At 41.2% G+C, this 26,552-nt stretch overlaps 1 protein-coding gene across 1 annotated transcript; it reads right to left on the bottom strand.

Annotated features, from left to right (window-relative positions):
* Positions 1-7,547: 7,547 nt before the first annotated feature.
* Positions 7,548-25,993, bottom strand: LOC134623540 (uncharacterized). The gene is made up of 6 exons (XM_063468631.2): positions 25,971-25,993; positions 25,026-25,155; positions 24,385-24,501; positions 9,308-9,543; positions 8,801-9,203; positions 7,548-7,923 (listed from the first exon to the last, which is right to left on the bottom strand). Exons 2-6 carry the CDS (start codon positions 25,112-25,114, stop codon positions 7,548-7,550), a joined length of 1,221 nt encoding a protein of 406 aa, XP_063324701.2. The 5' UTR covers positions 25,115-25,155; positions 25,971-25,993.
* Positions 25,994-26,552: the final 559 nt, after the last annotated feature.

The following is a 26,552-nucleotide window of genomic DNA, read 5'->3' on the forward strand; positions in this document are numbered from 1 at the left end:
TGTAAAGAATGAAAGATGTAAGTTTTATTAGACAAAGTGTGTGTTTGAAATCATTCAGTGTTTCATAATGTGTTCAGAACTGAAGAAGGTTCAGAATGTAGAAGTTTAGAAAATGGAAACTCCAAACAGCTGAAGCCAACAGGAAGCAGCTTCAACAAACACAACAAGAGAAAAAACTGAATTTTTCACATTAAAGTCGTACATTATCATAAAACCAGTAAAAAAGACATGAAAAAATCATGTTTTCATTCAAGGAACCACAGGCTTCACTTTTAAAGGTGAAGTTGGAAAGAAATGGACATATTTAAAGTCCAACAACACCTTTTTCCAGTCACATTATTAAAGCAGACAAACTACAAGTTCATTTTCATTTCAACAAGTCATCTTCAACACTGGTCTCTATGTGCAGCTGGCTGTGAGACCAGTGCTCAGGGACCGTCTACAAAGTGCAACACTGAAAGAACATCAGACACAAATTTGCTTCCAGACTCTGTGGAGTCCTTTATTGGAAATTCAATGTGATTCAAAGGGTCAGACAAAAGCAGGTTATGAGAAAATATGATGAAATGTTGTGTATTAGCAGTAGGGCGGCCACAAACGATTATTTTTGATAGTCGACTAGTCACCGATTATTTTTGCGATTAGTTGACTAATCAGATCATCATCCATTGGATGTAAACGTACAGCTTATTTCACCAGCATGCATCTGCTCTTATATAACTATCATTAGCTTACAGCTTGAAGTGTTTAAGGTATGTGCTAACCAAAAATAAAGACAAGATGATAGTTTATTAAACTTTTAATGAAATTTGCAGATTGTCTCAGTGGAGTTTAATAAACTCAGCTGTCTGCTCCTTGCTATCTAAAATATAACAGGACACGAGTAAATTCTCACCATCTCACACTTCTGTTTAATCAGTTTTCTGTTTGACGTTTATTCAGCTGTGTGAAAAGTATAACTTTAATCTCAGCCAAACCGATTTACTCAGGAACAAATAAAACACTGAAAAACGCCAAACAATAAAATTTTTAAGTTATCTAAGTGACTTATATATCATGTTTAACCTGAGTAGCGAAAGACCGCGGAGGGTTTGAAAACGATGTGCCGGGAGTTGAACCTTGACCTCCCAGCCAGCTCATCGCCGAAAATGTCGGAGCACTTTTGCAAATATGTGATGTCTTGATAAATTGAGCAGATTGTTTAGGTTTGCACAGCTCCATTCTCGCCTGAAAATATCTGAAAACTTTATTTTGTGACCCAGAAAGAGTAATAGCAGTAATATTAAAACTAAGTAGCTACCGCCATTCTTGGAAACTGGAATTGGCTGGGCCGCGCTATGAATTCTGAGATAGGTTGGGCCACGAAGAATACACCCGAATCAAATCTTGGGAAATTAAGGACGCATTTGTTGGCTGCATTTGGAGAAGTCTTCGAGTTTGGACAGCTTTTGTCGCGTCGCTGTAATGTAATCGGCCTACAAATGCGGCCCCTGAATTTGGACACAGCTACAATACCAGAGACTGCTTCTTCTTCTTCTGCGTTTAACGGCAGCTGGCATCCTTGTAGATGCATTGCTGCCATCTTCTGTTTCTTCTGTTTCAGTCCGTTATTACACTCTTAAATCCTGCATCTTTCAGGATCTTAAAAAGCTTCAAATGACGCGTCAACTATTAAATTAGTCGTCGATGATTTTAGTAGTCGATGTAATCATGACTAGTCGACATAATCGTGACTAGTCGACGAATCGTGGCAGCCCTAATTAGGAGGAAGTTATTGAATCATTTTCCTCAGAAACCAAACAAAATGATCCACAAACATGTTTTTACAAACTCAGTGTTGGACTTTGATCAGCAGGATAACCCTGATGTTTAAAGGCATTTTAGTCATGCTGTATGAGATTCCAGTTATTACTCAATATTTATGGATGATGTTCTTTAAGTGTTGCATTTTGTAGACGGTCCCTGAGCACTCGTCTCACAGCCAGCTGCACATAGAGACCAGTGTTGTTGGTCCATGTGGGATTAATCCAGTCACACAGGATGAGAATAATCACAGAGGCATCCTGGGTAATAATGAAGTACAAACTGGCATTTGTCATGAATCAGCTGACGGAGCATTTTGGGGGGGATTTCCTGCTTTTATTGTTGTGCTGATGCAAATGTGTTCTGACAGCTGTGAGTTCGTTCTTCAACAGTCGACGTCACCTGAACAACGTGTGAACTTTGAACCCCGACGTGTAACACAATTCAACGCACCTAAGCATCCAACCTGAACAGGAAACAGAGACGGCTCGCCTTCAAAGTAAAAGCTGCTCCTTTTGAACACAATATCAAAGAAAGTCTACAGTATAAAATAGAAAAGACGGAAAAATGTTTCTGGTTGTTTTAAATTGGACAGAAATGAAACTACACTAAGCTCAAATATCTGACAAACATTTAATCCCATTACAGTTTGGCCTCATCCTGGGCTGGATTATCCAACACACACTCTGACCACAGGCCCAGGGGCCACGCACAGCTGGGCTCCATCCAAGAGACTGGAAACAAAACCAACACAATAATAAAGAGCACCATTTGATTTTTCTTACATTTTAGCTCTTCAAGCCAAACATACTAAAAACATGGGCATATATATGTTTTCTGATAAAATGATGTGACAGGTAGAACAGAGTAAAGTGGTGGTGTTACAGCCTTTCTCCCCTCTGCTGCCGAGGCTGTTAGTCTCTTCCAAACTCAGCTACAGGACTTCCAAATGAATGAAAGCAGCAGACGTGGCTTTACAAATGAAAGCGGAAGAGGAGACAAAGAGGAGAGGGAGGCCACCCTGACCACCACTCCAGCTGAAAACATCACACTTCCATTAAAGTTGGTGAGAAAATGTTGAGCAGGATGAGCTGCTGACTAATCTGGAGGCTGTAGCAGCAGCTCACAGTCACAGTGGATTTCCACTCATGAAAAAGCTCTGGCTGCTTCATTTCTCATTTCATATCAGAGACTTTAAAGCTTCAGTGAAGCTGTACTGTGATACTTCCATATTCCAGTGAGGCCTCCATAATGATTTCAGCTGTTCTGTACACACACTGTGTGCCCTGTATGTCTAATTATTGAAGAAGGAAAAGAAGTGCCCAGGGCTCTGTAAGCTGAACATCCAGCTGTGGCCACATGGAGCCATCATGGATTTAGTGTGAACTATAAAATAGGAAGTGATGTTTCCAGATGTGATCCAGAACATAATGACATTAAAATGATGGGATTACATGGAACTGGCAGATCCTGGTTCAGGCTCCAGTCTGCAGTCATGTCGGCCATCATGTCCCACCTGGAGGCCATCTTTGACTTTATTGTCAAACTCTACTCTGATTGGCTAGCCTGGAATCCCTGTTACCCATAATGCAACAGGTGTCAGACACGGGCAGAAAGAGTCTGAGATTTCTTACAAAGTAAAAACAGTTCTTGTGTTTTTAGTAATGCTGAGCCAAAGTGAGAGAAAAAGGAGCTTTATGGAAGGAATCAATGTGATGAATGAGTCATTACATCTACACCTGAATCACAACACTGCAGCAGACGCAGCCATCGGCCATCAGCTTTGCAACACTCACACAAATATGTCAACTGTGTTTAATATTTAGGCACTTAGATCATTTATGTCATTTCAAAAGGAGCAGCTTTTACTTTGAAGGCCAGCTGTCTCTGTTTCCTGTTTTCATTGTTGGATAATGGAACAACTCGATGCTTCAGTGCGTTGAATTGTATTTCACAAAATAAGAAAAGCAAAATTTTCACGTTGTTCAGGCAGAATCGAGCGTTGAAGAATGAATTCACACGTCAATAAACATTTTCATCAGCACAAGCAGGACAATGAAAGCAGGAAATACCCCAAAACTGCCATTTCTCATTCTACAACTTCAACAACTGCACATGAATTAGACTTCATACACAGATCCACAGTCTCTGATTGCTCTGAAATCTCACTGACAGCCAATAGAAATAAAGAAAAGTCCAGACTGACAGTCTCTGTGGGGTTAGGCATTGAACTGCTCACGCTGCGTTCAAGTGCATCACAAACTATTGGAATTTGATCCACCTTTGTGAAGCAGAATTCTTCTCAGCTGCTGTTTTGAACATTTCTAATTTCCTCATGAACTGTATTAAACTGTAAATGAACTAAGAACTATTTCTACATTTGAAACTATGGATTATTTCCCCATTTACTTCTGTTACGTTTGTGTATAAATTAGGGTGACCAACCGTACTCTTTTTTTGCACTTGTTGACTTGTAAAAGCCTATATGACATTTTTTATTTCACCATTCATTAACCGCACAGAGAAGGCATCGTTAAAATATGTTAAAGTTTTCTTTAAGCAAACAGTATTATTAAAGTTCTTCATGACTGGGCCAAGTGTCCTCTTTTTTGGAAATCAAAATATGGTCATCGTACTACAAATGAATGTTAGACTGGGCTCCATGGAAACACTTGGACTGGTCTCAGCTGCCTTCTTTTATGTAGTCATTTCTCTTCTCCAGCTTCTGTTTGAAATCCTCTCACAGAGCCTGAATCCTGCTTTGTTGTCATGTTTGGGCCTGTGTTAGGCTGTTCTGTTGTTCCTCTGCTTTAACACACACCTCACGACAGCAGCTGTGTGGGTCGTCTCTGTAGCAGCCATATCAGCTTCTGACACCATGAACATCATCACAGCTCCTAACTTCACCTTTATTAGCTTTGACATTCATGTCTTTCTTTTCTCTCTCTCTGTTTCCACAGAAGCTCAAAGTCTCTGCAGCCTGTTTTTATGTGCTATCGTCAGATCTTCAACAGCCTCATTCACATCCCTCACACACTCTACAGCCTCATCAGTACTGACTTCATCTTCACTGATTGATGGAGCACAACATGAACCTGTGGAGGCTGAAAAACTTTCCTGTCAAACATCTCCCGGTCACCACTCCACTTCTGTCAGCCGTTAAATGAACCCTGCTCAAGTCTGTCACTTCTATTTTGAGCCAAAAGGAAAAACTGTTGTTCAGTCGTTTGGAAAGACAACAGCATTTCTGAAAGCACTCAAACTTCTTCACATTTGTCTTCAGACACATCCTGAACATTTAGGAACTAAAGAAAGTTTCAAACATCAAAGATCGGAAATATAGAAAAACAACAACAGCTGCAGTCAGTGAACTCACCTCAGAGTCTCCCAGTCGACAGTTTGGACTCTCCAGTCCAGCACACAGAAGCTTCACTGCTGAATCCTGCAGCTTGTTTCTACTCATGTCCAGTTCTGTCAGATGGGAGGGGTTGGACTTCAGAGCTGAGGCCACAACTTCACAGTGAATCTTTGAGAGTCCACACTGAGTCAGTCTGTGATTACAGAAAATATAAAATGTGTTATTATAAAAGCAGAAAATCTGCATTATAAACACAGACTGAATGTATATGAAGACAAAACAGAGTGATTTTATAATCTGATGAACATCTGCTCTTCACATCTATGCTTCAGCTCCTCTTACTCTTATCGCCAGTTGGTAGAAAAAATTGTCTTCCTGTTCTGGGCTTCAGTGTTTATGACTCCAGATCCAGGTGACATCAAGTCAAAATTGTGTTACCTGTCTATCCAGCAGCAGCCTGGATTCAGTTTGAATATTGTTATAAACTGACATGGATGGGTTTGTCTTTGATTGGTTTGTAAATGTCACTGTTTCCATTGAACTTGAGTGACGGTACAAAGACAGAGGAGGGAGAGAAAGGAGAGAGAGGATGGATACAGCAAAGAGAGAGCAAACAGAAACAGGTGAGAGTAGACAAATAACTAAGGTCAGCAACCAATCAGAAAGCTTCTGTTTGACCCACATTCACTGATGATGACTGCACATGACCAAGCAGTGTGTTACTCTGATATCAAATATGGATCCTGCTCTTATAATAATGATCATCAGATGATATTATTGTGTTATTTTGGAGTTTGAATACAATGTTTGTGTGATTATCAGTGGAAAGAAGCAGTGAGGAAGATGGAGAGAGAGAGAGAGGACAGACGGTGAAGTTAGAAAAACTAAAAGGATTTTTCATGGATTTCATGGATGATGTGAGTGATTTCCAGCAGGACACTTAAACATGTCAATGGACGTTCTAAAGAACATATTCACTGATAGGAAACGTGTCACTGAACAGGATTAATATCAGTGGAAACATGGTGAAAACAGCTGTGACTACATGGATGTGACAGACTTCAAATCTGTTCTCTACTCTTGGATTTGGGATACATGGAGCTGCTCTGTGCTGAGTCTGTACAATAAAGGAATGGTGTGGAAGGCTGCAGCGTACGGACACAAACACTTTGTGGTTACAACCTAAACCTCCCACCGTCTATAAAGCACTGATGACATCATGACGTTTGGCGAGCGCTGCCAGGAAGTAAGCTCGGGGATGTAAACAGCAGCAAGAAACACAGCAGTGAATTCCATCAGCAGAAAATAGGGACGACATTTCAGCAGCAACAACTGAACACTGAACAATCAGCTCTGTGATTAATGAGGAAATGATGTCAGACATTCCTCATTAGGAGCAGCAGCAGGGAATGAGAGTGAATCCATGAGCTGCCTGTGACATCAGCGTTAGCTCACATATTTGACACATGTTCAGTCCAGATGTCAGCAGTGTCTTCTCACTCAGTTTGTCCCTGTTAGCAGTAAGAGAGCACAGCTGGTTCACCTCTGAGCCCTCACTCTGAACCACTCAGGGACATCAGGACATCACACTTTAATCACACTAAACCAGTCTTCCTCAGCACCTTCATCCTCACTCACCATGTTTATGTGTCTGACTTTATTTCCTCATTAATCACAGAGATGACGAACTCAAAGAGCTGAAAGAGACTTAGTGACACCCCCCCCCCCCCCCCCCACACACACACACACTACAATAACAGCCCATAGTTGTTCACTAGCTGATAAAGTGCCTAAGAAGAAACAGAAACAGAGAGCTGGTGGAGTAAGAAAAACCATCACAAATCAAAGAGCACAGAGGAGAAGCTCAGACGGGTGACTGCTCTGGATGTTTGTCACTGTTTTTAACATTAGAGTTCACTTCACTACAAAGAAGCTCTTCATAGAATCTTATTTCTGTCTCTCTAACAGGAGCGTCTGAAAGACCAACAACAGCAGCAAGCAGATTTAAAATACTGCCCCCTAATGACACAACACAGGTACTACATGTAGATGTGAGTCTACAACACACAACATACGACTACCAATGCAGGATCATGCTAAGTGCACACACACATTTCCTGATCAACAGAAAATACAATTTTATTTGAGAAACTCAAACTAATGAGAGTCGTTTAGTACTGTGTATATCTGAAGAACTGAACTACTAATCTACACTAATTAATGATGTTAATGATCACATCTGGACTCACCGAGCCTTTCTGCAGTTCCTCACAGCTGGAATCAGTCTCAGTCGTCCCCTCTCTGATGTGTTGTACTTCTGCAGGTCCAACTCATCCAGAACCTCCTCTGACATCTGCAGCATGAAGGCAGAGCTGAGCACTGGATCTCAGAGAGTTTCTTCTCTGATCTGTTCTCTGACTTCAGGAACTCTTGGATCTCCTGAATGTACTGAGAGGTTGTTCATCTCCATCAGACAGTGGAAAATGTTGATGCTTCTGTCTGGAGAGATTTTATCAGTGTTCATCTTCTTCAGGTTGTCGATGACTCTCTGGATGATTCCTGGACTGATCTCTGTCTGACCCAGCAGACCTCCTAAGAGTCTCTGGTTGGACTCCAGACAGAGGCCATGAAGGAAGCGAACAAACAGGTCCAAGTGACAATCTTTACTTTGGAGGGATTTCTTCATGACTCTGCTCAGGAAATCATCCAGAGCTGATTTCCAATGAGTTTGTCCCAGGAAGTCGTCCACCACCTCTGTCTTCCTGTTGGTGTGACAGTGGAACATGTAGACTGCAGCCAGAAACTCCTGAATGCTCAGATGAACAAAGCAGTAAACTGGTTTCTGGAAGATCACACACTCTCTTTTGAAGATCTCTGTACAAACTCCTGAGTACACTGAGGCCTCTGTCACATCCAGACCACACTGCTCCAGGTCTTCTTGGTAGAACATGATGTTTCCTTTCTCCAGATGTTCAAACGCCAGCCTCCCCAGCTTCAGGAAGAACTTCCCTGTCAGCCTCCGTCAGCTCCTGTGGACTCGTCTCATGTCCCTCATGGTACTTGTTCTTCTTCCTCTTTGTCTGAACCAGCAGGAAGTGTGAGTACATGTCAGTCAGGGTCTTGGGCAACTCTTCTCTCTGCTCTGTAGTCAACATGTGCTCCAGAACTGTAGCAGTGATCCAGCAGAAGACTGGGATACTACACATGATGTGGAGGCTCCTGGATGTCTTCATGTGGGAGATGATTCTGCTGGACAGCTCTTCATCACTGAATCTCCTCCTGAAGTACTCCTCCTTCTGGGCGTCAGTGAAGCCTCGTACTTCTGTTAGCCTGTCAACACATGTAGGAGGGATCTGATTGGCTGCTGCAGGTCGAGAAGTTATCCAGATGAGAGCGAGGGAAGCAGATTTCCCTGGATGAGATTTGTCAGCAGCTGGCTGGACTGATGACTTCTGTGTGACATCAGACAGCAGCTTCCTGTTGGTGAAATCCAATGAAAGTCTGCTTTCATCCAGGCCGTCAAAGATTAACAAAAGCTGAGAGACAGCCAGCTTCTCTGCTGTGACCTTCTGTAATGTTGGATGGAAAACATGGAGCAGCTCCAGAAGACTGTACTGCTCATCTCTGATCAGGTTCAGCTCCCTGAATGAAAGCAGAACCACCACACTGACATGTTGGTTCTCCAAGCCCTCTGCCCAGTCCAGAGTGAACTTCTGCACTGAGAAGGTTTTTCCAACACCAGCAACGCCGTTGGTCAGAACCACTCTGATGGGTCTCTGTTGGTCAGGTAAGGCTTTAAAGATGTCCTGGCACCTGATTGGAGTGCCATGGAGGGCGTCCATCTTGGAAGCTGTCTCCAGCTGCCTCACCTCATGTTGGGTATGAACCTCTTCACTCTGTCCCTCTGTGATGTAGAGCTCAGTGTAGATCGTGTTGAGGAGGGTTCTACTTCCTGTTTCATCACTTCCTTCAGTCACACGTTCACATCTCCTCCTCAGACTGATCTTATGTTCATCTAAAACCTCCTGCAGACCAACATCTGCTGAAAGAAAGAAAAACAGAAAGAAAACTCTTTAATGTCTGAACAACAACAAGAAGTCCAGTTTTTAGAAATGAGTCCATCAGCAGACAGATGTTCAGTCTTACTTTGTACACAGCTGCTCTGACTGGCTGTCTGCAGTCCAGCTCTGGTTCTGGATCTTTCTCCACACTGGGGACTGGAGGAGTCTACTGATGAAGCAGACTGGTCCCAGTATGAGGAGATGCACTGTCTGCAGAACCAGTGTCCACAGCTGGTAGAGACTGGATCCTTCAGGACGTCCTGACACAAAGCACAGCAGGACAGCTGCTCCTCCTCACAAACACCACTCCTCTTCCTCTCTCTGTGAACACATTTCTTTATCACTAAATCATTTACTGACTGTGCTAAAATTTCCAAAATTAAAAGATGGTCCAGAAATTCTGATGGTCACAGAGAAGAGTAAAAGTGGAGATACTTTTGTTTGAAGGCAGCGTTCAGTCTGGAAACAAAGTGATGCTTCTTTGATTTCATTGACACTAATGAGCTGCTTTTCCTGTCTGCCTGTCTTATTAAACACTCAGTGATCTGCCTACAGTTTGCTATGAATACACACTTCCTGCAAATACTTCACAATAAAAGCCTTCCATCAGAGGGGCTACTTATATCCTTCATGTTTTCCAGTCAGTGTGCAGATTAGCTCGGTTTAGTTCATTTTGAGTACTTTACAGAAGTAACTGATTAGTTACAGAAACATATCCAAGGTGAGCAGGTTCCCCTCCAGCATAAACTCTAAGCAGCTAAAACATGAATGAATGTAAAAACAGCTTTCCAGTCAGACTGTATTCGGTGCCACATTACAGATGTGGTTTCTGACAGCTGCCCCAGCTGCAGGATCAAAACACACACAAGTCCAAACATCTTTGCCTGTGCTGCTTCTTTGTTATTTAACAACACAACATGTAGTTCTTGTCCCAGCTGAGCTTAGTTATGCAGCCTTTAACATTAGCATTGTTAGCATATCTGCAACAGAAAACATGTTCAGAAACTTTGAGAGGGGCCAGCATAGGGAGAGGAAAAAGATCGGTGTTCCCACTCTCAGTTATTACAATCAACCGACTGCTGACTCGGTAAGAGTCAGGGAGCCATGCAGTGGGCCAACCCTCTCCCACTCAGTCTGAGGGGAACCCACACTGCACACTGGTCCTAATGTCAAATCAAACAAGAATTACAAAGAAGGAGGAGAGGTAGGAAAGACTAAGGAAAGAAAACAATCAAAGAGAACACTAACAAATCACCTTCTGTACCGTCTCTGGGTTAGCCTGGTGACTTGTCTCTAGGGCTTTGGAGCGTGATGTCACGGGGGTGGACGTGGAAAGGATTTTGGCCCGATCGCCATTTTGGGGGTCTAAGCAAAGCGCAAGCGAAAAGGAGCGAAGGCACACACAACAGCCATGGTTAGTTCTTGCTGTGTGGTCGGCTGCAATGTTCGATCGCACGACCGGCAAGAGAATAAGCTTGAAAATGGTTTATCTTTTCATTCTTTCCCAACCTGGAAGCAACATGAGGCAGCTCGTGTATCGGATGTTACCAAACGAAGGCGTCTAGCCTGGATAGCAGCTGTGAGACAAGCTGATATCCAGTTCTCTTCCATCTCCAAATATCTGTTGGTGTGCTCCAGACATTTTCATTCCGGTAAGTTCTAAAATATGTTCATATCACTCTTTATAGCCTATTAGTTTTATTTTCGATGGTCATAGCAAATTAGAACAAACATCCTACTGAGTGATTTTGCAGAACTAACTTCTATTTATAGAGTTGCTAATTATTTGGCATTATTGCAGCAAACCAGCCTATGAAATGGATGAAACACATCGTGACTGGGTTCCAGCGCTACACAAGGGACCTGCTTCAAACATACCACCATGCCAATCAGATTACTTCTTCCATGTGAGGGTGAAGAGGTGACCCTCCTGGATAAGATGGTGAAGGTTGCTGCCGTTTTGGTGAACAGTGTGGTAGTAAAACCAGGGAAAAATGAAACTTGCTCCTGTTAAATATTTCTTAAGTCTTGTGCTGTTTAAATAGCGGTATTTTTTTCAAAAGATACAGTAAATAAAGTAATGTTAGTAGTGGGTGATATCATGTAAACACTGTCATGATTTTGTGTAAACATTTTGTCTTTTATAAACTATAAATGACATGGATTCTACATTATAACTGATGTGATGTTCTATAAACTGGTTTTAATTAAAAAAAAAAAGAGGCAAAAATTAGTTTGTTTCTTTATTGAATTTTTGAACAGTGGTACTCAGTCAGTACATATTCAGTAAATGCAAATTATTTACATGGCAGTGCACTACGGGCATAAATCTAGACCCCTAGATAAAACATTATGGCATTATAGCAGTGACAACTCCTCCACAGTAGCAGGTGGGATTTTTCTTTTTTGAGGACGGCTCCTTTTACCTGTCACTACGGATGGTCTGTTTATGTTTGATCAAGAGCCTTTTTTGGGCAGCTGAAGAGGAGAAGTCTTATGGCCAACGTCTGGCTGTATTTTGGTCATATTACCCAGCAAAACCCAGTATGCAGGTTCATCTGTAACAGTCCTCGTGCCACGGATCCGCACTGTTGCTTCTACATTAAACAGAAGAGCAGCGACATGGCTGCAGGTCTCTTCGACTCCGGCCATACAGGTGCAGTGGGTGGCTTCAACCTTCCCTGTGATGCTCACAGTGACCCATGGCTGCAATGCTGGTTCATTCAGTCTTTGAGAGTGAAGGACCTGAAACACACACAAAGTTCATTTAAAGACAAGAATTAATGAGCCAAGGCCGACACAAATGTGTTTTATCTACTTTATCATAAATGTAACAAAGTGTTTAGAAAGTTAGCACATACATGTAATTTTTCATTTCTTTTTGTATCCATCTATAGAACGCTGCATGTTATATTCTAAATCTGCCTGTTCTCTCTCAGAAACCTGCCTGCAGAAAATGAACCTAAAGTATGTAATGTAAGGATGTAATCACTTTCAAGATGGAGAAAGCATAAAGTGACAATTATGAATCACTTAATATAATAAGGAGATTCTGCAGGTCATTAATCAATGTATAAAACTACAAATGTATTTTTAGTGACACAGGATACAAACATGGAAGCAAGATGTATAATTAGAATTATTTATAATAAATATAAATAAATCATTGCAATTTCTTTAACCATAAAGAATAACTAAATCCTTCAGGACAATGTCACATCAATGCACTGAACTCACTATGTTATCCCTTTAACAGAACCTCCACATGTTCTCACTGTAATTTCCCCCTCATGAATGAATTTATGCTGCACTAATCTGAATGTTTGGAGAGAAATCAAACGCATTTCACTCGCAGTACTCGAGCTGACTTACCTTTGTTTGAATGACGACTTGTACGCGCTGACTCCACAGACAAGGTACGAAAATATGTCAGGCTACGTCAATAGCGGTTGGTCTTCAGGGTTTCTACTCCACGGCCGTATTTCATACGGGTCCACATTTCCAATGCACGCTATTTTCTGGAGGTACCGCTGCCTCGCCTCTGGACACAATCGGTCTCTATACAGTCAATTCTCTTTTGAGCTGCTTTTAAGCATTGTTGGGATTCAGAGATTCTTTTATTGCTATCATATAATCTGCCTTACAATGACTGCATTAATAACATGTTTTACAGTATTACTTTAACAGTAATATTGTTTACAGGGTTCATATTGCATTGAATATGTTTGTCATCACATTAACCTTTCTATTCACAGGTTTATTTATGATCATTCTATACACACTGCATAACTGTGCTTGTTTCGAGTTGATGTTCCGTCCAAAAGGGTTTTAAGCTTCACTGGTGAGAGTGTCCAGGTGATACATGTTGAGGGAGGATGAGAACATAGCAGGTTGATTGCATGCATGCTTACAATACATAAATCTAGCAACAGGCCTGAGCGAAGGCCCAAGTGTCTTTGACCTTTTTGTAACTGGCTGCCCTTTTACCTACTTAGTAGCAGATGACGGGAGGCGATAACCAGCCCTCAGACACTCTGAAGGCTTAAGACTATGATTGTGCATGGAAGGTGTTGCAGAAAGGGGAAGTTATGTGTCTGTTATATGTCTGTTTATAGCTATTGAACATGTACAAGATATACCATTGACTGTACACGATGAACTTTTGTCTTGTGTTGACGCCATGGGGGGCGGATACCCCACTGCTTTAAAAGTGTTCTCAACATGTATTTTTGTCAGAGGACATATCCTGATATGTCTTCTCCTGTGCTAATAAACTCATCCTTTGACTGCACTTTTCTGGAGCCTCCGTCGTTTGTTGTCTGGTCTGCAGTTGATCGATCTCGCTTCATTTGGTGGAGGATGCGGGCAACTGACGATCAGGTGTTTGTTGTCGGCGGAGGTCGAGGCCAGATCAGGTGATCGGACGGCAGACGTCACGGTGGTTGCTTGACTATTGGGCCTACATAACAGAAAAAGGTAAGGCACAAACCTCTTAAACAGAAATTGTGCTGTATTGGAAAATAATTCTAAAATAGGTAGTCAAGTGGTCATCCGTTGATCTCTGTTTTGAGTTTTGTTTGAAATGAAAATCTTTCTTGGCAACGAAAGTGAAACTTAAGTGTATTGTTGCATTTATGGCCGGCTCGGGAGAAGCAGTACTGAGCTAAAAGTAATCCGAGACGTTGTTTTAAGGAAATAGAGAGAAAAGAGACTGATTTGTGTGTAAGGAATTGTGATGTGTTAAGAATAAATACCGAATGCAAAGGTCCGAGGAGTTGATATATGATCTAAGAGAAACTCAGGCCAGCCGTAAGCTTGAGGTTTTGCAGTAAAGCCAGGCGAGCAGTAAAGTGAAACTAAGGTCTGTTGTGTTGAAGAAATTCTGAGAATAAATACTGAGAGCTATGAGAGACGATTAAGAAGTATTACCTGTGCATTTGTGGACCCGCCGCGGTCCGTGAAGCGCTGTGTTTTCTGTTGACATTTCCTCGAAGTCTGTGGACCTGGGGAAGTCTCATAAAATACGTGCGTTGTGTAGATATCCGGGTCGCTGTGACCTACACGTTACAGCTGAAAACTGTGACGTAAGAAACTGTCTGAAATGATTTAAAGTGTCAGCCGGCTGCAGGCTGGGTGTGTGAGAGGCTGTAAAAGTCTCTTTTTCCGTTCTTTTCTTGCTGGGGAAAAAGTGTGCAGTTAAAATTTGGGTGCGGTCACTTCCCCTTTTAATTTTAACAGAGAACGGACACATTGATTGATTGCATTGCATAGTGCATTTGGTGATTTTGAAATACAGTATCACTGGACAGGGTGATTCTAATATAAGAGTTATTTTAATTCAACCAGAAACAGAGTAATAAATAAAGCTGTGAGCCTCCTCCGGAGTGCAGAGAATTTGCAGAATTTTTGAGTATCTCTTGTCAAAGAAAAAGGGAAAAGAGATTCTGTGTATTGAATGGGCGAGGCAGACCGTGAAGTTTTTAGATTAGATAAGAGAGAACAAAATGTGGCCAAAAGGTTGGATCTGATATGAGGCGAACAGAAGGCCGGTCTAAAAAGATTAAAAGGTACGCACAAACCTGTTCAATAAGCAAATTTGTGCAAATTGGCTGAATTCTAAATTATCTGTTCGCTGAGTAGATGATCTTAACTATCAAATTGGCGCAGTAGGGGTAAAACTGAATTCTCGAGAATAAAGTAAAACGTTGAAGTAATGAATGAGTAACTTGGAAGTAATGACAAGCTTTGAAGCAAGGATAATGAAACTTTGAGAAACAGACAGTACTGAGTTAAAAGGTTATATGGTTTTTCATGGTGGAAGAGAAAAAGAGACCAATGCAAGTTTAAGAATAAGAGAATATAAGAGTTTATTGGTCAGTTTATGGTTCAATAAGTGTTAGTCACGGAGTTGAAGAACTCCCCCCTTAGTAAAGACGTTTACTAAGATTTTACTCAAGTGGCGCTGCTGAGAGTTGTGGCCTCAGAAATAGCTATGATCAGAGGATCATTTTGAGATACACTTATTTGTGAGTAAAAAGAGTAATTTCGGACGAGGAAGTCCGACAGAAAACACCTGGTGCTGTCAGGATGTTTAAGTGACACAGAAGTTCAGAAAATCCAGTCAGAAATGGTTTTGTGGCTCTTGGTAAACTGATTTTGAAGGAAAATCAGTGTTTATTGTGCTGAAGTAACAGATCTGGTGGTCTGAGGAAAAGAAATAAATCGGTGAATGGTTGATATATTTATATGAATTTTGGTGGATCCGCTGAGGTCCAGAAAATAATCAATGCGGACTGTGTTAGTTTGGATGTTGATAAATGATCCAGGAAGAATTGCCCTGGGTCTGTGTCTGTGTGTGTGTGTTTTTCAGTGACAACATGCGCAGTTAAAATTGGGCCCTGTTCCTTCCTCTTTTTAGTTTCAAAACACAAAGGCTGTTGGATTAAGAATTACTGTGTGAGGAACGGCTTGACTTTTGACTAGGACAGGGGTCAGCAACCTTTTACACCCAAAGAGCCACTTGGACCCGGTTTACATGCAAAAGAAAACACTGGGAGCCGCAAATACTTTTTGACATCTAAAAGGAAGATAACACTGTATATTATATTGTTTTCTACCTTTGTGTGAACAACTAAGGTGTGCTGCTTATGAAATCCATGAAGTGCTACAGAGAAAATTACATTTTATTTATGTAATCAACACATTTTGAACTCTTAAAGAAATATAACAAAAGCAAAGACACCCAGCTGAACTAAAATGATCCAGCAAACAAAAACTGTTGTGAGCCGCCTCCCTTATATCTCCTTTGGGCTTTTGGAGCCTTGACCTGACTTTTAAAAAATAATTGGTAAAAAAGCACTATGCTGCTGAAAAATGAAAAATAGATATTTGCAAAATTCTGCCTAAATATGTATTTTACCTGGTTAATGCGTGCGGCGGGGGCGTGGTCTGCAGCACCGCTGCAGGGGAGGCGGACGCACCTGAGCGGCACCCGCAATCACGCCTCGCCGCCTTTCAAATTAGCACTGGCCGCAGTGATGTACATGTGCTGAAGATTACTGGACCCGGCGAGGTCCATATGATGAAGTTCTTGGGCAGATAAATGACAGAAACAGTTTCTGAATTTTGAGGAGAATTTTGAAGCACTGAGGTTGAATTTCCTCTGTGCTTGGTGTGCTGTGTGGACTTATATCAGAGTGATAAGTCCAAAGGTTATGACCTGGAGGTCATTCAGGGTGTGTAAAGAGCAAGAGGAATTAGAAAAGGATATTTAATGTCATATTTTGTGTAAATTGAGGGGGACTCACCACATGTGTTCACCTTTTTTCATTTAAAGGGACACAGACATTAACACACACACAAAGTTCTTAGGTGTGAGTTACTTCCTCTTTAAATTTTAAACTGCAACACATGTGTGCATTGAACTAGAATTTCAGCAGTGGATGAGACAGGATTTAGGTTAGGGCTAGTTAAAATAAAGATGACCTTTATTAGTCCCACAGGTGGGAAATTTGTTTTGGTTACAGCAAAAGTGCAAAGTTATGCAGCAAAAATTAGAAAACACTGGAATGCAATAAAATAAAGTAGAATAGAATAATATATACAATAGAATAAAATAGAATACCAATACTATATACAACTGAGTAAGAAAATACAAAATACAACTTTGTCAAAGAAAGAATTGCACATATAGCAGTCTTATTGCACGTATGAGGGTTCTGGTAAAGTAAAAGATTATGTTCAAAGTTTTATGCCCTGGAGGCCAAGAGTCGTGTATGGAGAAGAACATGACTTAGAAAAGGACATTTAAGGTCACATTTTGTCTAAGATGGGGAGAATTGTCCCATATGTGCTTATTTCTCTTCTCTTTTAAGAGGACAGACGCAGTTACTGAGTGTTGTCTACTTCCTCTTTCTAATTCTGAACAAGCATGTTTGATAAAATACTCTTACGAAAGCGTATTTCGAGTGATTCTAAGTGTGTGAATGTTGTGAGTACTTGAATGATTCTGTGTGACTTGTACAAAATAATAAATAAGTAATAATAACACATAGGAGAGTGAGTGGAAAAGTGGAAGTCTGAGAGAAAAATGGGTGCGTAGGCAAACTTCAGAGGGTGTGTGCGTCAAACAGGAAGTCTGATTATAGCTGGTGAGTTGGGGAGAGACGTTGCAACATGAAAACAGAGCAATTAGAGACTGAATGTCTTAAGAAAAGAAAAAATATTAATTACATGTTTTAGAAAAGAGAAAGACCGAGAAAATAAATACATGAACTAACAATTACATTAATGAATAGAAAACGCACGTACACAAATTGTTACAGGTGAAATTATTGTTGGAAACAATCAGAAGTGGGATAGTTTAATATACTGATGAAATGAAGAAAGCAGCTTACACTCCTTTAATTTCCAGAGCCAGTGTGTCCCCTCCCCTCATAGTACCCGTGCCCACTTGGCCCCCGTATCAGGCAAGCATGGAAGGCTGGATAGCCCATGACGGGTAAGATCCCACCTCGAAACCCAGGGACAACCTAAGGCAGGCACAGTCACGATTGCTTGAACCTAAGTCACGGTGAGCTTGGACTCACTGGTGGAGACGGGACTTCAAGGGTAAAGCCGTTGGGCTGAGGCAGAGGGGGAAATGTCATTAACAATGACCAGTGATGAGCCAAAGAGGGGAGACACTCATTGTCTTTCAGGGTGAATTGTTCCCTGAACCTGAAAAGCAAGCTCTAACTTCTGGCTGAGGACAAGGAATGCTGTTATTTAACGTGGGAAATCAAAATTGGGGTTAGCAAATTTGGGAAAGAGAAAAACTGACTGTTTAAGTGGAACCTTGTGAAGGAGTCTGAAAACCCCCACAAAAAGAAACATATACACAATCACACACACAAATAGAAAATGCATTAACCTTAAAATACAAAAGAGTTCATGAAGATCAGATGGCAGGTTTAGCATAGGAGTCTGTTTATCATGTTGTCCAACTCGTTTAGTGTGTAGTAGTTTTTAGAAGAGAAAATTTAGAATTTAGCGTTGATGGTGTGCAAGTTGTGTGGCGTTTAATGAGATTTTCTGTGTTTTGAGCAGGTGAAATTATGTTAAGTTGATCTGAGAGAGTCAGGACCCTGAGGAACTTGTGGCAAAATGTTATGTGTTTAAGATTGTTGAGGTTGTTGTTGTAGTGATGGGTTACTTCTATCGGTTAGATTTGTGTTGTTTTCTTGTTTTAATAGAGGGAGTTTTATTGAACATGGACATGTGTAGAATTGGGCCCATTATTTTTGTAACAGTGCACTTAGAAAAAACCTGTCAGGTGATTTTGTTTTGTGTTTTGATGAGCTAATAATCAGCTCTCTTCTTCTCATTTTTGTTCTAAGCAGCCCTGCAAAAGAGTGAATAACAGCGCTGACAAAAGTCTCGGGAGAACAAAACATAAGGTGACCTTCTCCAGATTACAATGGGCGGAGGAAAGAGGTTACCTGTGGGGATCTGATCAGATTGTGAGTCCCTGTCTAAAAGGATTGCAGCGAACCAATCCAGTCCAAAAGTATAAAGAACTATTTTCGTAGAAAAAAAGTAAAAAGAAAATAAAGGAGTTGATTTTGCTGAGAGTGGAAAGTCTGATTATTTGTGCGGGAAGTCTCCACTATTAGCAATACCTGATGTTAATGCGTGTGAGTGAATGTGTGGGAATGGACAGGTGAATGGACGGACGAGGCAGACCATAGGTTGGACCGACTGGACACTGAGATAAAGACTGGACTAAGGTTAAACACATGACTGATAACTGTTCTGTTTTAAGTTTTCTTTTTATAACACAGGTTGGACCATAAGTGGGGAAAACTGAGTATGAAATGTGAAGTTCTGGTTAACACACAGGTTTTGTTTCTAGGACGTTCCAAGGATGCAGGCTCTGGATGGAGCCAAGAAAAGATTTGACATGATGATTAATCTGATTTCATTCCTTAAACACAGGTTTGAAGGGCCGGAGCATGTATACCTAATATGATATGACTAACCTTTTTCTTTTAATTTCCTTAGCTCGAGTGAAGGATTTTGAGTTTGTAACACATAAGATGTGTCACAAAAGGGGGGAGTTACAGGATTTAAGGTTTAATTTGAAATGGGTTTTAGGATTACTTGTTGACGTTCGGGGTTTTTGATAATTTAGGTATGGTAAAACTGAGGCAGAAATTGTTATTTTCAGGTTCTTTTTGATTTCTAGAATAAGAGGTTATAACTTAGGCTTGCACATACAGATATGTCAAAGGAAAATCGTATATATGTGATTAGCTACATGAAATGTGCTCTTTTAGGATTACTAAGCAAATGTCTACGTGACTTTTTACCTAATAACTTTTGTGATGATAAACTTGTTTACCGACTAGCAGCTTGCTCTCTTCTAGAACATACAGACTTAGGAAAGGGGAACATCAGCTCTGAGTTCTGAGAATAACTCTGTTAAGTTGATAGGAAACATGTAGAGACAGCCATATAGGGCAAATGTGGTAGAGCTTGTAATTAAATGTGGGCTTGAAAAGAGGAAGCAAATTTGGTACAGGACGTGCTTGAGATGATCAGATGAGAGAAGGGAAAGTCAGGAATAGTTTTAAATTAGGATTGAAAAATTAAATTGGGTGAAAGGAGGGTGTAGCAAGTAGATTCAGGGCAGCTCACAGCCTGGCGTAAACGCAAGGTGCTGTCACACAGCTTAAGTTATTTGTTTGATTTATGACAAAATAATAAGGAAGCATTGAAAACATACAACCCGTTGAGGAGACAGATAGGGTTGGGCAATTGAAAGGTTTTGTTTGTTTAGCATAATCTCTTTGGTTATATTTTAGCTTTTAACATGGAACATGCCTCTCTGGAGCTTCTCTCCTGATGCTACCCCGCCAAAGACCCTTATCCATAGAGACTATGTCAGCTCCCAAACAGACAACAACAAACCAAGTCTAGCAATAAACAATTTAAACATAAATAATAACAAAGCAAGAACAATACAGAATCCAAATCTGAACCGAAGAATAAAATAGTGAAATGTGGATTATTAAATATTAGGTCTCTCTCTTCAAAGTCCCGGTCATCTCACGCCAAGCGGTTGCAGCAGATGGCTGCCTGTACCTGAGCGTGGTTCTGGCGGAGGTTTCTTCCTGTTAAAAGGGAGTTTTTCCTTTCCACTGTTGCCAAAGTGGCTATGCTATAGTCTGCAAACAAAGAACTGAATTGAGGTAAAAGAAGCAGGGAGAATTGAAGGACACTCTCAGGAAAATACCTTGGTTGCAGGAGGAAATCAGAGAGCGGATGAAGCCGCAAAGGGAGCAGCAGGCTATAAAGGACAACAGCAAAGGGTGTAGGTAACTGCTGAAGCGGAGGCAGGCATCAATATGTTGGAGGAGGCCCAACAGGAGGCTTCTTCCCAGGAAAAGAGGTGTGGCAGAGCAAAGGAGCCCGAAAAGAGGGTGGTCTTTGGAAAGGAGCCACGCTGGAGGGGTCCTTATGAGGTCATTGCCAGAACAACTACAGCAGTTCAACTAAAAAGGAAAGGCGATACTTGGTATCATTGGTTGCAGAAGGTTGTATGTCAAAAGCGTGTCTACATGTAGTATTTTAGCTTGTTCCTAGCAGCTTGTTTGGGACAAGAAACAGAATACATTTGTGGTCACCAGAGATGGGCAGTAACGCGTTACTTGTAACGTTACCACAGTTACTTGTAACGCGTTACTGTAATCCGATTACTTTTTTCAAGTAACGAGTAAAGTAAGGGATTACTATTGCAAAAACGGTAATTAGATTACCGTTACTTTCACGTAGGAACGCTGCGTTACTGCGTTACTAAAACCGTGATTTTTTTGCCAGAATGTCTCATGACAGTGACGTAAGCGAGTGCGACGTTTGTGACAACAGCTGTGTGCAGATCAATAATGGATAATACATCGAGTGCGGGAGAGAGTATGAGCATGCAGCGTTTAAAGCGTGGAAGTACTGACCTTATTTTGAGTTTGATTCTGTAAAAAGTGACGAAAATATTAGTGTCCGTTGGCGTGGAAAGAAAACTTCTTTTTACAGCGAAAAAACCCCTAAACTTTCAAGCAAGCACCGAGTGCGCTACGACGTAATGTGAAATTCACAGAGAAGCTCGCGGATTCTTCAACTGACCGCTGCGGCACACCTGCACCAAGGTAAACCTCCGCCTACCCCACTCCTGCTTTACAGGTGAAAATAGAGCAACAGGACCGCTAGTCTTTGATTTTATTTATTTTCTGCTGTGTTTTACTTGCATCTATTTGAAAGAGTGAGTGTAAACACAAAAAACACATTTTATTTTATGCGCTGGAATGTGCAGAAAATAGGTTTAAATGTTAAACAAATTTCTTCCAGTCAGAGACTGTTGCATATAATTAAATTTTTGCTTGATGCATAAAGTTAAAAGATTAAAACTAATAAAACAAGTTTAAAAAAGAGACTTTTCCATTTGATTACATTTTGTATGATGGATTATGCAGAAAAAGTAGAATTGGGCTGAAAGATTTATTGCTTTATTACCTATTCAGGTTGTAAATCGTGTTTTTAAAAGTAACTAAGTAACTAAGTAATTAATTACTTTTGAAAATAAGTAATCAGTAAAGTAACGGGATTACTTTTTGGGGAAGTAATCAGTAATTAGTTATTGATTACTTTTTTCAAGTAACTTGACCAACACTGGTCATCACAGACTCTAATCTCTTTATATAATATATTTGGTAAAACCAAACAACACTACAAAAGCTGCTAGGATTTGTCTCCCTAAGCATTTGGGATGGACTCTGTGTGTTTAGAAAAGAGAAGACTGATTTCAAAAACAAATTCAAAGTTTTAATATATCCTCTGTTAGCAGCTCTGTGTTTTGGAGCCCGGTGCTGAGGCTAAGCAGTCTGCTAAAACAACCCGTGCTATGGTTCAGAAACAGCTCTGAGTCCCTCTTGTCACTGGGGGACTACCACTTCAGCCCCAGATCACTGATGTGTAGGTGTGGAGCAGGAGAAGGGTGAGGACAGGTGGAAGGAACCACACAGCTGTGTCCTGGAGGGCTGCGCTGAGCAAGCCAGTGTTTAGACTGTATGTGTGTCACATCTATGAAGCTTTCATCTTCCACTGATCATAGCGATATCCTCTTTAAGGGCTGTAAACCTTTAGTTTGCTTTCTAGAGCAGCGTATCATCCTCACAGAGCACAGCTGACATGCTGGTTTGTTAGCTTAGCCACTAGGCTAAAGTCAAACTACCCACTGCTAGCAGCTGTTTCTATGATAGTTTAGGATAGAGATGTCTGATGTCTAAATTTCCACCTGTGATTAAAATAAATAGTTAAAAAGAGACAATGTGCTTGTGTGTCCTTTGAGACACTGCTATCCTACAGAGATGCATTCTAGAAACCATGAAACAAAAAAATCATAATTTAAATCAGACACCAAACTGACATCAAAGAGTTCGTGTTACTAACAGCTCACTTCTCTGCAGCAGACAACTGCAGGACTTAAAAGAGAGAGAGCACAGACAGACTGGATAGACAAGAAGACACAACTGGGGAAAGAGGGATCATAAAGGGAACTAACATCAACCAAGGAGCAGAACTACAAACATGGATAACAAAACTCAAAGGATGAAACACTACAGAACAACAACACCAAGCCCTTCATAAACCCACAAAATTCAAAACACCGATGATGATCAGGCTACTCTGATACAGCTGGGAGAGAATAGTAGGAGTCCAGTTTTTAACTCTGAAGGCTTTTCCTGAGTTGCTCGCAAAACCAGGCCGGGCTAGTGTTAGGGTTTAAAATTATTATATTGTTTATAAAATGATTAAATAAAGCTGTTTTAATTATTTTTATATACACAATGCAACTGTGCTCATAAATGAGTTGGCACTCTGTCTTTTGAGGGTCAAAAACCTCGTCCAGCGCTATGTTTGGATTTGAAATATTGTAGGAATGACATAGAAGTGCATAGAGATTTGCAACATGCTTACACATCACAACTGATAATGAGTAGCAGAATATTCTCTGGTCAGGGAGTCCGAACAACATGTCCTGAATGGAGCCTTAGAATCAGCAGCTAGCCAAGGCTATGTATGTTTTCGTTTCCAGGAAAGGAGCAGATAGGAGGTCGAGGAACTGAACAGACGGGAGGATTCGCAGGAGCCATCAGGATGGGTGTTGGAAGAAGATAATAATCATTTGTTATTATCACTGTATAAAAACCTGTACAACCCGTTTCAGGGTTATCCTTGGTGTGAGCAAATGCAATGCTGTGTTAAACTTGTAATTTCAACTGCTGAATTGAATTAAATCTTTTTTAAACGACAGATCTTTCTCCTGAATTCCTTCTGAAAAAATTTGAACACAACACTAGAGCAGGACATTCAGCTGTCAGGGCCTCCTGTACCACTACTGTCAGTGCTACAGAGTGATGCTGGTCTCTGCAGCAGCCACCAGCTACCTCAACTCAGCAAGTCAAACAGCACAGTCTGTGTGGACTGATGAAGCCTCCAAACATTTACATGGAAAAGCTTCAAATTCCTGTTTCTGTCAACAGTTCAGTGAGAAGAAGATGAACTGATCTCCAATAGGCACAAAGTCAGAGAGGAAATGCTTTTCTACATTCTACATTTCGCCTCTGTCAGTGCGCCCCAGGGTGGCTGTGGCTACAATGTAGCTTGCCATCACCAGTGTGTGAATGTGTGTGTGAATGGGTGGATGACTGGATATGTAAAGCGCTTTGGGGTCCTTAGGGACTAGTAAAGCGCTATACAAATACAGGCCATTTACCATTTACCATTTTAGCAGATTACAGTTTGATTTTTATTTGATGGATTTTCAGAAAAGTGGAGAAAAAGTGGACTTTAGTGACTTTAGTTTGTAGAAGTTAAAATAATAACCAGTGTTTGAGTCATTTTTGATGCTCTGAGTTTTGTGAGTAAAAGTGAAATCTGTGGAGCAAAGTTAGTGTTAGCTCCTCTAACTTCCCTCAACATGACTGATGAAGAAAACATGAGCTGAGCATCAGTTGTTTAGAAACCAAAGGCTTGTTTTTAACAGACAGTTTAAATGGGATTGAGGGAATGACGTGTTTGCACTGCAGTTTATATACAACAACATCAGGCAGTTAAATCAAAGCTCACCTCTCTGCAGCAGACAAAGGCTGGGATTTAAAATCAATGGGACGATCTGCAGAACGGTCACTCTTTAAGGACACACAGCTGGGTTCAGGTTCAGGTCCAGCAGGTCTCCCCTCGATCCTGTTAGAAGAAAAATGTGTTTTTCATTTGCAGCCACAGAAGCTGATGAAGACTTAGAAAACCTTCATCACCCCGAAGAGAAATATGTCTTGCAGGCTGAGCATGAGCAGAAGGAAACTCCAAACTAGTGTTGGCAGTGTGAGAACAGAGCGCCACCCAGAAGTAAATACAGTCATTTACACTGTGCTGGACTATTGATGGTCCTAATGTGAGCAGCAGGAGTTTAAATGTTGGACACGTTTTATACAATAAAGGAATTCCTCGTTCAGTGACTTCCTTTGAGATGCAGTTTAGAGACCAGGAAACAACATCAATTAAATCAGACACCAAACTGACATCAAAGAGTTCATGTTACAGCAGAGACTTTAAAATTAATGGTATAATATTTAGACCTGTAACTCTGTAAGGACACACAGCTGGGTGGAGGTCCAGGTGGGTTCCTGTGAATAATGATGGAGCAGTGATGTGAGTGCTGAGCTGTGACATGGAGAAGAGTCATGGACAGTTAGAGATGGTCATCTCACCTCTGAGCTTTGGTCTGGCTCTCATGTTCCCCACACAGAGTGCTTTTAGAGGGAGGGGCTCCCTCCTCTCTGTCCTCACACTGATCCATGCTGCTCAATTCACATCAGCTCACACACTTTCTACCTTCACCTGCAGAGGAAACACAAATCATTCATGTGCTAAGATTAACTAAGATTTACAAACATGTGCAGTGATTTGTAACTTCTGAGGACTCACAAAGTCCTGTTTCAATCCACACAACACAAAACAATCTGACCACACTAAAACTATTTTACAAATGCACACATGAATAAATACTGATGATTTACGCTCAATTTATTAAGTTCATCAGTGACACACATACATGTGTCTTTCCTATAGACCAGACTCACACACATTTTAGCAGGTTTCAACACTGGACACATTCTTTACTTTTCATGGTTTTAATGATTTGAGATCTTTTACCGGGTTGAGACAGTGGCGTGTCCAGCGGGGTACCTGGGGTGGCCTGTGCCCCCCCAGGTGCCACCCCGAAGCTAAAAAAATAAAATTCAGTCAAATGTACGATTATGCGTTCACAGTGACGCTCAGATATCCGAGTGTAAGTGAATGCAGCATCGGGTTCTGCACTATGAGCATCACGTTAGCAAAGGAAGGAGAGCCAAGCACGAAAGACGGCACCGCATAAAACAATTTTTTTGGCGAAAGAAAATGAGGTGAGAATAAATGTCCTGGTAAGTAATATTAAGTTTGTTGAGTTTAGTAAAGTTCGGTGACATTATAATACCAAGGAAAAAATAACACTTAAAGAATTATTGCAACCATTGAATATTTCAGACAGTAGGCTGGGGGGGAGCTAACATAAGAGTTACGAGTTATAAGATATAATCCAAGTTGTAACATTGCTGTATGGAGCTGCAGATTTGGTTGCAGGTTGACATAGCTGGACTGGCCATCGGGCATACCGGGCATTTGCCGGGTGGGCTGATGACTGAGAGGTGGTGGATTGGCCAGATGCTGGTCGATGTGTAAAACTAACTCAGTTGTTTGGTGGTGGCTATGGCGGAGCTTCCACAGAGGCCAGCAGGTGGATGAGGGAAAGGGAGGCAGGAGGAGAGACCTGAGGTGGCCTCCGGTCCCAGTGTCAGGTGAACTGAAATTCAGGAAAGAAGTTATGACCTGCAGTCTATCTGGGTCAGATATAAACCAAGTTTAGGTGGAGTTTATTTTCATTGTGCTGACTTTTTACAGTCAGTTACAATAACTCGTACTGCCTGCTAGCTAGCATGATGGAGTTTCTATATAGCTGGGCGGGTGCTATGATGTGAACTTTATTTTGTTCATAAGGTTAGTTAGAAGAGTTGTCAGCGACTCCTTAAAAAATGGAATGGTCCCTCATTCAGAGAAAATATTACGGGTTTCGTATTGAGCTGAGAAGAGACGCAGTTTGTCCTGTACTTCAGCTAGAATGGAAAAAGACACAAAGCTGCATTTATTCTGTCTTTGCTGCAGCTGTCTCTTCTCCTCTCATTCTCCCCCCTCCCTCT

Source organism: Pelmatolapia mariae, unplaced genomic scaffold (assembly GCF_036321145.2).
Source record: "Pelmatolapia mariae isolate MD_Pm_ZW unplaced genomic scaffold, Pm_UMD_F_2 NODE_ptg000735l+_length_26863_cov_1, whole genome shotgun sequence".
Taxonomy (NCBI): domain Eukaryota; kingdom Metazoa; phylum Chordata; class Actinopteri; order Cichliformes; family Cichlidae; genus Pelmatolapia; species Pelmatolapia mariae.

Coding starts and splice junctions, on each gene's coding strand:
- LOC134623540 (XM_063468631.2), bottom strand. CDS start 25,114: ATGGATCAGTGTGAGGACAGAGAGGAGGGAGCCCCTCCCTCTAAAAGC. Junction 9,544..24,384: donor CCTTTGTCTGCTGCAGAGAG/GTGAGCTTTGAT, acceptor ATGTGTTCACAG/AGAGAGGAAGAGGAGTGGTG. Junction 7,924..8,800: donor GTTCTGCTTTCATTCAGGGA/GCTGAACCTGAT, acceptor TCACACCAACAG/GAAGACAGAGGTGGTGGACG.